This window comes from Haplochromis burtoni, unplaced genomic scaffold (assembly GCF_018398535.1).
Source record: "Haplochromis burtoni strain Fernald_Lab_line unplaced genomic scaffold, NCSU_Asbu1 Contig_6, whole genome shotgun sequence".
NCBI lineage: Eukaryota > Metazoa > Chordata > Actinopteri > Cichliformes > Cichlidae > Haplochromis > Haplochromis burtoni.
The window spans coordinates 3787425-3800987 of NW_024582367.1; the positions used below are offsets into that span (position 1 = coordinate 3787425).

Below are 13563 nucleotides of genomic sequence, written 5' to 3' on the forward strand. Positions count from 1 at the left end.
GACAGTGACAGATGATCTTTTTTTTAGTTTACAGTAATATTGGGACCATAATGCACCAATTAAATACCATGTTGCATATAATATGGATTGGAATTGGGCAGCTGAGACTGTAGACTTCTCACAAAACAGTCTACTGAGGCCACACTAACAGCAAAGACTGGACATTTTCTCATAGACTTCTTAGAGAAGCTGCGCCCTTGGTAACCATTAAAAAGTTTGCAGATTCATTTTTCACTCTTCGTCACTTCACTTCTCAGACATCCATCTATGGTTCAAAGCCATAAAATTGTTTGCTGCCCATATGCAATGGGTGCTGAGGGCTTTGAGTTTGGCTCTCAGTAGTTATTTTCAGGAAGTTGATGCTTCTTGCTATACCAAGAAATATTCTGAAAATTGTTCTCAAAGTTTGGATCTTTGCATGAATTCTACAAATGTTCTCAGATGTTTGGGTTTGTAAGTTGATATTTGATAATAACTTGAAGTTTTAATTTATAGATTACAAAAAATGTTTTGTTTTTTATAGAAACAAGCATACATACATGAATTAATTATCTTAATCACTAGTTTCTAGTTTGATCTAATACATCACAATATTCTTTCATGCAAAAAAAAAACCCAAACAAACTACATGTTTGTAGAGCATAAATGAGTCAAAATCTGCTCTTACCATTCCAGACCAAAGATACCATAAAAAATGCTGCTGCGAGCGTCTCGCTCCTGCAGGACGAACACGTCACGCAGGATATTGAGGTGCAGCTCATACTCTGGGACTGAGCACACCATTCTAGCCTTGAGGAACGAGGTCCACTTCCTCTGCAAAGTCCTCTGGCCTCCCCAGTCAGTCTGCAGAGAGAGGAGACAGAGGTGGAATTAATTGATGTAAAGATAAACAACACAATGATTTTAATGATGCGGGTGATGCACAAACAGTGCATTTATATAAGAAAAGATTAGATCCAATTGAGATTATGCAGATATAATTAATATATAGGGAGGAGCTGAATGTTGGTATTCAAACTCAGTGTCCCTAGTGTAGCACATTTCTCTGATTGCATTTCAGAAGCAGTGGGAGGTAAGGCTGTAAGACATTTTTCTCCCTAAAAGAGTAATTTGGCACACCTCATTTAGATAAGATGAAAAAAGAGATGGATTCGATTTTTTCTTTGTTTGTCTGTATTAGAGGTTCTCATCTTTCTTTATTTGTGGCTTTAGGGGACATCTGTTGTTCATCAAAAGCCTCTGCCTGCATTGGCCTCCCACACAAGAAAGCCAAAGTAAATCAACATAAGATATACACTTAAAACCTTAGGAGCAGTTCTGTCAATAATACCAATTCAATTTATGGCACAAGACGAATGAAAGAAGAGACGAAAAGGAGTGCAGACAGATGAATCCAATCTTTAAATTTCATTCATTTGACAGAAGGAAATCTGTAGAGACTTGAAAGCAACAAATAAGCATTTCTTACAGAGATGATAGCAGGTTATTACTGTGGGAAGAGCTAAAGGGATGCAATGGCAGATTACAGTCTCTGTCAATCAACGCACAGTCAGGGTCACTGGGCTGTCATGAGGTAAATTTAAGGCAGTAATAGTGAAGAATCCAAGCATAGAAGATATACCAGAGGGGGAATTAACCCTAGATGAGCCTGTGCTGCAGTGTATTCTCAAAATACAACTGAGAAAAACAACAACAACAACTTAAAACTACAGCACCATTCTCTTTACTGGAGATGTATAGCAAGAAAAATGTTAAATAATGTCAACTGGCACCTATTTCTGCTTTTTGCAATGGTTTTGTTTTCATGTCATCATGTCTCTTCTTTTGTTAAAGTAGGGCATGACTGGCAAGGAAGTAGAAGCTGTCTGGCTGGGAAGTGAGAAGCAGAAGAGGACAACCGGCTAGGCAACTCAAAAATGGCAAGTCGTCAGTGGTTTCAGGCCAGGGGCTACTGCCAGAGCCGTCACTATCTGTGGATCTGCCATCAACCAGCGTGGTGCCTGGCCGCCATGGGGGCTGAGCTGGGGACCACTCGACATCTGCATGTGCTGCCGTGGCCTAGTTCAGACTGAGTTATTACACTCGACTGCTCTGACAACTCCACAGTGCTGGTGAAGGGAGAGGAAGAGCCCAGACCTTATTTCCAGAAATGACTACTTTCGAATGCTGTGAGAATGAAGACAAGACACAGTGAGTGTGTATATGGGTTTGAAAAGTAAGAGAGCAAGAAATGCTCAAAAATGAGCTCCCTGCATTTGTTTAATGAGCTTTTGGGACAAAAGCTTGCAACACAGGGGTATTGGGGTATTTTACAACTTTATTATCCAATGCCAGTGGAAACAGGACAAAAAGAGAGAGAAATATCCTCAACAGAGGTCCTTGAGAATCATTTTAATGGAAATAAAATAATGTGTTTTTTCAGCAAAGCAGCAGAGACACTTAGGGAAAAGACCAACAGCAGACAGCGATGTAAAATCAATACTGGGTGTTTAAACCTTTAGCAATCTGTTTTTCATACTAAAAGATCCAAAGCATGAGGCTTTTTTTTCAATGAACTCTTACAGTGAAAATAGTGTCCAGACTATCTGTGTACTGTATACATAATTGAAAAGCAACAAACTCATGCTGCTGCTGTTTGTATTGTATGAATAAAATTACATGGACACCGGTAATCATTCACTCACCCCGCATCCACCCATTTATCTCTATTTTTTCAACCATTCATCTAACTTAGTAGTCAAAGGGGGCTGGAACTTTTCCCAGCTTTCATGGTGTGAGAAACAGCATACATCCCGGACGCTGTGATGCCAGTCCATCACAGGGCCAACACACAGAGAGCCAGATCATTTATTACTCTCTATTAAGGGAATTTAATGTGGACTATGAGCCTATATGAAAAATGAATTAAAAAATTGGCACTTTTAAGCACTATTAGTCATTTTCTCTACACCATTAACTGTGCCATTGCTGTCACACAATTAAAACTTGACACATCAATGTCAAATAAATGCCATTTACCCTAAATGCATGTATGTTCCATCCCTGTTACTTATTCCCTAATCACTCTTCTGAGTCCAGTCTGCTAAGCACTCACCCCCCTTTGCAACTTGCCTGGGAACCATGAAGGAAGTTCAACATAGCCATGCTTACTTTGTATTAGCAGGCTTGACAAATCCTAAAACCCCAGTCAGGGATAAGGGGTGTGACAATGGCAGTTATCAACATTCTGTGTTAAGCTGGGCTTTCTGCCTGGCTCTGTGCACGCTCACATAAAAAGGAGCGTTTCACACATCATATTGACTCCTCAGCACAACATGATCCCCATGAGTGACACCTACACCAATCAGACACGTTATCAGATGAAAGCGTTGATAATAAAATGGTGATAAATGTTTATAAAGAACAAAAAGGAACATAAAAGTTGTAACAGTAAAATGCAATACTGATGGAAATAAGACAGTGCAAAACAGACTTAACAGCAGAGTAGAGTCAAGTACGACAGTTTTTACTTAACTCATGATGTCAGTAATATATTGCTTAAAAACTTGGACATACATGACACATTCATGTTTTTGTTTGTTTTCTGTGTCCTGTTCTTTTTGTATATGTGTGTTTTTTGCTGCTGATACAACCAAATTTCCCCTTGTGGGACAATTAAAGGATTATTCTATTCTATTCTATTCTATTCACCCAGCAGAGAATCTATAGTAGGTTTAACAAATGTAATTTAAAAATTCACGGAAAACCTATTTTAAGCTGAAACTGACCATAGCCTCCTCCCAACCAGGTTATGCGTTCAGCACATGTTACCATGGTGATTTAACCACATAAAAAGACAGCCAATTTTGTGACATAAAAAATTCTGACTTTATGCTCAACATAGCTTGCTCTGTAGTACACTCAAATAATCTTGTTTATCAAGCTTTCCAGAGTTCCTTATAGTTGTACTGTGCTCTATTGTGTGTTTCACTGGCTGCTTATTTCCTCTTTTGATTAAAAATTTGGATTCCCCTTAGAGCCATTACTTTGGCTTTTGGCTTCTCTTTGAAGCCACATTGCATTCATGTCAGTGTCCACAATAACATCTTCCCAAGATAAGCTTAGAAACATTATTATAAAACTAACAGCAGCACAAGGTCAAAATGACGTGTGGCACAGCTGCACCATAAATTATTTTGTTATGCACAAACAAAACAATAAACTACTGCTGTATTTTATAATATCATCTTCCAGCGATTATTTACTGTATATTTTCCAGCATATTCCTCTATAAACCTGTGCATCATCAAGTACAGCTCTTCTGGCAAACCACTTCTTTCCTTCTGTCCTCTCTCCTCCTGTTGCATTTTAGGAATTGAAACTAAGATGACGTAGGACAGAGGAGACAAGGAAGCACAACTTAGAGAAAAAAAAGCTAAAGAGAAATAATAATGAAAGTATGAACATTAGTAAATGATATATTAAAAAAAGGAAACAAAACTCTACAAGTACATAACAGAGAATTCACACCATGTCAAAATCTTTGAAAAATGTCCTGCTCAGTAGGTTTTCCTGTTAGTGTTCTCTCATTCATTCACTTAAATCCTTTTCACAGGATCACAAAAAGTGAAACACAACTGCTTCATTTCACCAGCTGAGTCATTGACTTACTCTTTTGATGCCTACAAAAGCACACCGTGATGGTAATTATACCCCCATGAATGGCTAAAATAAATGACAAGCGGGAGGAAAAGGAGCAAGAGTAACCTCTAGGAATGGTTGCTGGGCATGCTGTCTAGACTGGGAATGCTGACAGCAAGTGAAATGAGGTGAGATGGGAAGTAGAGGAAGAAGAGCAGGAGAAGGCGGAGTTGAAGATGGGGATATGGCAATAAAGTAAGGGGGAGGGTTTGCCATTGGAGGTGGAGGTTTGTGGACTTGTACTTTGCCTGGCAACAGTGGCACAGAGAGAGAACCTCTGTCAGTGAAGAAACTGTGATTAGAGACGGCCAACTGCTGGCTGATTTAGCATTGATATTACAGCGAGAGGAGCGTGGCAGCTCATTGAGAAACAAGAACGTCCTCTGAAATCCATTTACATTCATTCTGTGCAACTGACAAAAACCATTCAATAATCCCACCAATTTTCACTTTGAATGATTGGTAACTTTTACCCTCCCTTGTTTCAACCCTTTCTTTCTGTGACCTTGCAGGCACTTGTAAAGCCGTTTCAAACCCAGTGAAAGCATTAATGCGATTATAGATAGCAGTGTTTGGGTTAACTGGTCTTTCTGACCTTGCATACTCTGGCGACCCTGGACACCTTGGTCTGGCTCGGGTAGGCAATCTGCTCCTGGCTTCTCTCAGTGAAGAAGAAGTAAATCTTGTCATCATCACCGATAGAGCTGTTGATGCTCTCCTTCAGCAGCACAGAGCCCACGAAATTTGCCTCTGTGCACACAAACACAAACACATCACACGCACACATCCACATGTCCAAAAAGAAACCTATTAGCAGCCTAGAAAGTGTCTCCTTGGAAACTAAAGATGGAGCCTTTAAGTATGATTGAACCACCACAACCAAGTCAGTTAGAGCTGCAATGCGGTGCAATTTTTTTCCTTGTGATTTTTATTCTACAAGTGAATCTGTTGTTTTTTTATGACAAAAAAACATCTGATGTAATAAAAATGTGCAACATAGCAATGAGGTTTGGTCTATTAATATTCTACTGAAAGAGGAACTGCAACCCCACTACCCAAAACACAGGAATGCTGTATGAAATGCAGATAATAAATAAACAATTTGCAATTTAATTGCTTGTAAGGTGTCCTTGAGTGTCTTGAAAGCAACTATAAATAAAATGTTTTATTGTTGTTATTGTTTATTTTATTTTTGAACACTAAAAAGAAGAAAAGTTATGCAATACTAAAAAAACAAAATTAAAGCCACAACTGCGATTATACAACTGATTACATTCATTGCTAACTTGATGGGAGTTTTTTAAAGCAGGAAAAGAGGCTGACTCATTCAGAATAGAAATGAGGAAGAAGTTTCGACTGTAATGTATGCGGCAAATAGTTTGATAGCTTAAAAATGATGTTTCTCAATATGAATATTGGAATCAGTAAACTATAAAATATCAATAAAAGACTCAAAAAATAAAGTGAAATGTCTGAATATAGCTGAATATGCGGAAAACCAGTATCAGTCAGAACAACATGAACATAAACTGCCACTGCATGCACAAATGCAACTTCAAACTCTACTATGCAAAGAAAAAAATATATCTACAAAAAATATCAAGATCTTGTTTGGGTGTGAGGTAGTTTAAAATGGATTGAAGTGCTGTTACAAGAAGATGAGATACAATACTACTGTATGCTAGATATGTCACTGTGGCATGGCGTGGCCTGCGGTGCCGTACAGGTGCGTCCGCCTCCTCTGCACGGCACCGCAGGCCACGCCCCGCCACAGTCACATTATCCATCACATCTATTCGTCTATTCTGTCCATCCAGAGAAAAAAATTCTACACAAGAAGCAATACAATTACATTTGGTATGTTGCCTTTCTACTACTTTTAGTTAAATCCAATTTAAAACCCAATTGAAATATTTGGAAAAAGGACACCATCCTTTTTGAACTAGCGTCTCACAGCAGCTATTATGTACATACATATGAATGATTATATTTACCCAGAAGCCACCGGGTGGGCGCCTCCTCTGTCCTGAGTGTGGGGAATGGAAAGTTTCTGCGAATATCTGGAGAGCTGCGAAACTCGTACTGAGAGGCTGTGAACATCTCACCATCTAATTAAAAGATTAAAAGCATGCATTGGTGGCAAATGGATTAAAAAAGAAAGATATTGAGATATCAAAGTTTAATCACATGTAAATGAAAGCATTCAGTGGACTGCAGAGGAAGTGGAAACAGTATGACCTATGACTTGTGTATTTGTAACGATAATTAGACAAAATTTAGTATGCTTAAACTGTCTAATAAAGACAGTGTTTGATTATCTATGCTACATCTAAAAGTGTGATCTAATCCAAAAATCAGGGTGCACTTTTGCACAGTTAACGCTTGCTGTAATCCTTAAAAATGTTCATAATGGTTGTCAAGCAATTATACATGAGGGAGCATTCACATTTCCAGCAAAACTAATTAAAGACTTAAGCAGTTTGAGTTGGTAAAAATCACGTAATTGTGACCTTGCTTGCATTTGAAACAAATCCCACAAGTTCCCCTTGCCCTTCTGGGTCCACTGTGATTTGATGAGTCTTCACAGACCCTTAGTATGATGACGTTAGAAGTTTTAAAAACACTGCTGGGCCTAATTATAACCTCACAGTAGCACGGTTCTAACAAAGTATTTGAAAATGGATTTGAGTTTCATTCAAAACTATGACATCAGCATGATAAACAATATAAAATATTTTCCATAACTTCTCTTATGGATTTTAAAGTGCAGAATCAGGTGACAGACTGTGAAAGAGGACCCAAATGCAGGATACAGGAAATTACTGTGAAAGTCCAGATTCCAAAGCTTTAATCCAAAAAGTCAAGGTCATTTGCTGATGTGTTGATGAGACAGCAAAGCAAATCATTCTGGCAAAGGGCAAGCAAAATGTCAAATCCGAAACTACTTCAAAAAGTCATAAATGGAAATGAATACGAGGACAGCAACAGGATTATGAGGCAAAAAATCACAAAAAAGACTGGAGGCACAGAGAACTGCTGGAAGGAAACTGCATTCATTCTTAGATTTTAGAGTTCTACTAGGTATTCAAGTTATATAAAAAATTATGTAATATGCTGTGTATATGCATATCAGCAACATGCTGTTACAGAGGTTTGCATTGTCCCCTCACAGCAAAATGGTTCTGGGCTTGAACATCCGTTCTCCCTCCTGCTGGTGATTTTTTTTCTGTGTCCAAACTCATCCAAGTTAAGTTGAGGTGATTCTGAGGTGTCCACAAGTGCAGATGGAGACAGATAAACCAATGTATAAACCAATTTAGTGCGGAGCCAGGACGCCAATGGAGTGGTGAGGATGGGAAATCAATATTTCATTGATTTAATTGTAAATTCCACAGATGAGCAGCAGATTAAAACTCAGAACATCCTTCCAAACATGTGCTAACCTCCGCACCACTATGCCACCATAATGTGTGAGAACAGTAAACCTTTACTGCCCAGAGGCCTTTACAAATAAGATCCCCAAGGACAAACATAATGCAGGATGGTTTGTAGAATAAAATAAATTGCATTTGGACTTACCTACGATGAGGCCGGTGAATCCCTTTGCTGGGTCATACGGACACCTGTCTCTGCCTTCCTCAAAACCTGAGGAGAAGCTGAAACGCTCTGCATCCTTGTAAAAAAAAAAAAGATTGAGAACACATAATAAGTTGTTTCATTTCAATTCTTGTCACAATTTTACTTGACATAAAAAACCCAGGATCTCTTACGATATAAGCACAGAGCGGTCTGAAGGCGTTCGTTCCACAGACGTACAGGTGAGTCTCATTGTATCGCTGCAGAAAGCGGATGTGGTTGTAACACTCTGTCTGCAGAGAACACAGTAAAATGAAGTGATTTGTTTTTTGTTGTGTATCTGCTTGTTTTTCTCAGCGGCAATACATAATAATCAGTCAATCAATTTGTTTCCCGGGTGTTAAAAACAATAAAACATAAAAGAATAACCTTTCAAAGATAGGGAGGAAAAGCTTTAGAGAGCAGAGAAGGAAGCATGCAAAATAAATCAAATACAATACAGATGACATTAATGCTATTAGACAGCAAAGGCAGTTCAAAAGGAAGTTACATAAACTCTCATTACATTATTGATAACAAAGAAAAAGCCATAAAGGAGGCAAACTGACAAAACTGGAAAAAAAAGAAAGGCAAATATGCACTAGCTAAGCATGATGACAAGTCTGGTTGGTTTTTTAACAAATTTTAAAGAGTGCTTGCAAGGAAGTGGTAAGAGTCACTCAGTAATATATTTAATGGTAATAGGTTCCATAAACAGGAAGCTCTTATTTTGAAGGTTTATGGGGATATGTTTTCTTTCATTAGATACAGATCACTGTCACTGGTCATCATGAGAATCTAATGCCAACTTTTTTTTTGAAATGTGACTGTTTTAAATGGAGTAGGTGCTAATCTGTCTATATTCAATAAAATTCACCAGCTAAGGCAGCCCAAACTGGAAAGCACACAGGTTCACCTTGCTAGTACCAGTTTGGATCCCATTTTCCCCCCAGAACTATCTTAATCCTTTGTGGCACAGATTCAACAAAGTTCTGGACACATTTCTGTGAGATTTTGGTCCATACTGACGAGATAGCATCACACAGCCACTGCAGATTTTTTGCTGCACATCCATGATGTGAATCTCCAGTTCCACCACATCCCAAATGTGCTCTATTGGATTGAGACTGTTACGGCCAGTTTGAGCACACTGAACTCATGGTCCTGTTCAAGGAACCAGTATGAGATAATTAGAGCTTTGTCACAGCCATTTCATGGCTGGATGCAACCATCAGAAGGTGGATATCATGTGGTCATAAAGGGATGGACATGGTCAGCAACAATAGTCAGATACGCTCTGGCATTTAAACAATGGCTGATGAGTCACGATTTCTGCTGCGGCATTCAAACGTAGCTCTTCAGACCAGGTAACATTCTTCCAATCTTCTATTCTGAATTCTAGCCTCAGTTTCCTGTTCTTAGTTGACAGGAATCCTCTCCTGCATACCTTGTTTGTAACAAGCTGTTATTCTTTGAGATGGTTTTGCCAAAAAAAGAAAATCCCAGTCAATCAGAAGTTTCAGACCTTTCTAGCGACATCTTGTTTTTTGTTTGCTCTACAACAAATAAAAGATGGAGAAAACCTCTACTTAATGTATATGGTCTAATTTATAAAAATAATGAATGAATGAGTGCCATTTATTTTAAATCCTCAACCTCCAGTTTAGTGTCTCAGGGTTTCAGGGAAACTAAATTACAAAACAACTGGAAGGATTGAATGTTTCGTTGCTGTCACAAGCATCACAAAACGGAGCAGTTGCACTTGTGCTCTCCAATATTAACCTAATAAATAAAGATGGGAGATTTTTCCGAGAAGAAAACAAAGCTGCAGCCTTTTACCTGATTGTCTCTGCCTTTGTTTAGGCACTGCTTCTTCTGTTCAGGGGAAGCATCCCAATCAATCTGCAAACAATGGGAGGGTAATAAGGATGACTCCGTAAGCTAAATAAATAAAGAGAGGCAAACAGATAAATAAAAAGCCCTATAGATAGAAAAGAAAGTAACAGATAGAGAGAAGAAAGTATGTGTGTGTATGTGTGTGATAAACAGGGGGAGGAAAAGAGAAGGACAGCAGACTTAATTTTCTGGCTGCGTCACTAAGTTCTGACTCACTTCAGTAACCCTTGAATAAATGCCTGGTGCATTTAATCCGATAGCCATAAAATTGGTGGAACACAATGGGATTTGCTCAATCTGCTTAAGGCTATTATTAGTTTCTCCTCCTTCGAATGGGAGAAAAACTCGTGAAATGGGCTTTTCTGTCTTAACATCAGCAATTATCTGTTTCTCAGCAACTTGGCACTCACTGTGAAGTTTGCAGGTGTGGAGATGCTGGATGTGTTGAGAGCGTAGAGTGCTCCTCTGCCTCCCACATACAGCAGCCTGGCCTCCTCCTCCAACAGCAGGGTGCTGTAGTTTCGGGAAGAGCCGATGAAACGGGTGCTGCCCAGCAGACCTGCAAATATATGACACGAGACATGTGAAGGTTTCTTTGTGTAAAGACCAAGACTAACTTGTCTTATTGTGTCAGGGAAGCAATATATCTGGGTGTAACTGACAATGATGCATATCGTCAGAATTTTTTGATTAGCAAAAAACGACAGATTTGTTCTGGTTATTTAAACTATAAATAGAGTCTCCTTTGAATTTCCAAATTACATCACTATCTTGTAAGCTAGAGCAGTTTTATACGTTGACCAATTGGCAACTCCAAGGCTAAAAAAAAAAGAGCAAGTGCCAACACTTGCAGTTCCTCTAATGGCCACATGAGGCTGGTTCCAACTATAGGGTGTTGATTTTTTATTTATTTTTTTATATCTCACCTGTTTCAACTTTTTTAAGGCTGACATTTAGTGGTGTGACTATTTTGATTGACAAGTGTGCTCACATAGAAAGCTGTAGCCGGCTGCCTGCGAGGCATCGCCTCCACTAATTCCACTTGCCAAACTGGACCTCTCAAACATGTATACACAGTGGTGGATTTTAAAGGAATTCTCTGACTAAATGAATGGCTCTCTGTGTGGTACAGCCTGTACAAGACGTCTGTGAACCAGCTGTAGTGATTAAAATTGTTATTATATTCCTATGCAAGCATTGTGTTATTAGCTGATAGGTAATATGTGCTCCTTTAGCTCTTCTGAGCCATTTGATTTGGTGTTTCAACACTCTGCCTACATATAGTTAGCTTCACCCAGACTTTTGTTTTAAAGTTTTTCTGCCAGAAAGACTTTGTAAAACATTGTTAACATAGTTGAAGTTTTATTTTTAACCCAAACCTAACCTTTTAATAAAGATTAGTATGTGGTTTGTTGCCTAAACCTAGCCAAACTGTGACGGTTACATGGTACGGTTGTATCAGGAACTGGCATAAAATCATTTCCAAATGAAACATGCGGATTATCAAGAATAAGATTTCCACACCCAATCAGTCAGGTTCTGGGTTAACAAAGACCACCTCTGGTGCTTTTGTCCAACAGGGTTCCAATGGAAACAAAAGGTTAATGCAGGAGTGTGGAGGTGAGAGTACAGACTTTAAATGTACAGAATATGATTGGTAAAAGGAGAGAGCTAGCTGATGTGATAGAGAGAAGGAAGGTAGATATATTTTGAGACCAGATGGCAGGGAAGTGATGCCAGGAGTATTGGAGGTGGATTTAAAATGTTCTACCATGGTGTAGATAGGAGGAGAAATGGAGTAGGAATAATCTTGAAGGAAGAGTATGCAAACAGTGTTGTGAAATTGAAGAGAGTATCAGAATTGTGAGTTTAAATAAAACAGACAGAAATCAAAGGGGTAATATTGAGTGTTATCAGTGCGTGTGCTCCATAAGTTGGATGATGTTGGATTTACTAGACAAGGAATGATTAATATGGAGCAGATCACAGAAAAAATCATGAATGTAGTGAAGGATGGCATGCAAAAGGTTGGTGGGATGGAGGAGGATTGCTAGGGTGGGATGGAGGCACATGATCCATTGTGGCAACCCCTAAAATGACCAGCTGTAAGAAGAAAAATTGGCTTTAAAAAAACACAAGATCACAGCTTCATATCTCTGCTTACAAAGCACAAGAATAGCTTGACTCACTGGGAAATGAATGGAGTCTACACACCCCAAATGAACATGCTTAGTGTGTGTGACTGAGCGTGTGAGGGTGAGACCCAACTACGGGAGACGGGGAGGTAGTCGCTGGAGTGATTGCTAAGAGGACTATAGAGACAGAACGTAGGGATGGGGGCACAGGGGAGGCAAAATTTTAGGGCATTCAGCAGGAATCGTGCCCCAGTAATGCCAAATCGCATCAGCGGTAATGCCATAGCATCAACATCATCCCTGCTGTGTGTGTGTGAACGAGTGTGATGTGTGAGAGATTTTTATAGTAAGCGGGCTAAATTACTGTCACTGAAGTCCATGAAAAGTACATGTTAACAAGGTAAACATGGCGGATGGCTTTTTGGCTTTTGATCTTCTGCCACTGGAGCAGACAGAGAGGTTGAAAAATAATTGGCCTGGTGCACTAAACTAAATATTTGAACACACCCCAATGTAGCACCTCAGAAATTAGGGCAGGTTGTGTCGCTGCTGTGAGACAGCGAAAAGGAGGACATTGTTTTTTTTTCTTCCTGTGGGCATGAAAGATCTCCTTCAGTACAGAAGTAGGTTTACAGAGCTTTGGTTTGCTCTAAAAGTGAGTGATAAATGTCTGATTAAGAAAATCTGACATTAAGAAGAATAAAAACCCTGCATGCGGAAAGAACAGCTGTCTTCAGAGAACAACAGAAGAGATGAAGGTATCAAGAGTGTTGCACTGAGGAATATGAGTCTGCACAGTGCAGATGGGCACATTAATCTCCACACATCCTCTCTGCCTCCCTCTCCTTCATCTCGCTCTGTTGTGAAATAACAGCAACATGTCTCAGCTCCCGGTAAAAAGATAAGCTATATTAGTCCTCAACCAATCAATTAAGCACAATGTGAGGACCTGCACGCTTGTTGCGGTTAATTCATTCTGATGTTCATAGTTCCTTTAAAGAAATGGTAATGGTTCATTGCTGCTGAGGGAGGCCATGGGATCACAGAGTAACTGCGAAAAGTATATAGATGATTAGCAGGCAATGGAAGCTTAAGTATTACATTATCTTATATACCACGGTTCATAAATGTTATATATTCAAGTAGTTCAGGGTCAGTATCAGTTCATAGTCACTTCAACATCAAATTAGGTTAATATGATGCAATTATACATCATAAAATGCCTGACTGTGATAAA

General features: G+C 39.1%; 1 protein-coding gene across 1 annotated transcript in view; it reads right to left on the bottom strand.

The window, feature by feature from the left end:
- Positions 1–13563, bottom strand: part of sema4gb (sema domain, immunoglobulin domain (Ig), transmembrane domain (TM) and short cytoplasmic domain, (semaphorin) 4Gb) — a 54827-nt gene that overhangs the window by 15262 nt on the left and 26002 nt on the right. The window contains exons 3-9 of the mRNA XM_005913602.3: positions 10602–10750; positions 10135–10197; positions 8451–8549; positions 8260–8353; positions 6675–6788; positions 5276–5430; positions 668–843 (exon numbers count right to left, since the gene is read on the bottom strand). Coding sequence (XP_005913664.1) covers positions 668–843; positions 5276–5430; positions 6675–6788; positions 8260–8353; positions 8451–8549; positions 10135–10197; positions 10602–10750 — 850 coding nt within the window. The remainder of the gene's footprint in view (positions 1–667; positions 844–5275; positions 5431–6674; positions 6789–8259; positions 8354–8450; positions 8550–10134; positions 10198–10601; positions 10751–13563) is intronic.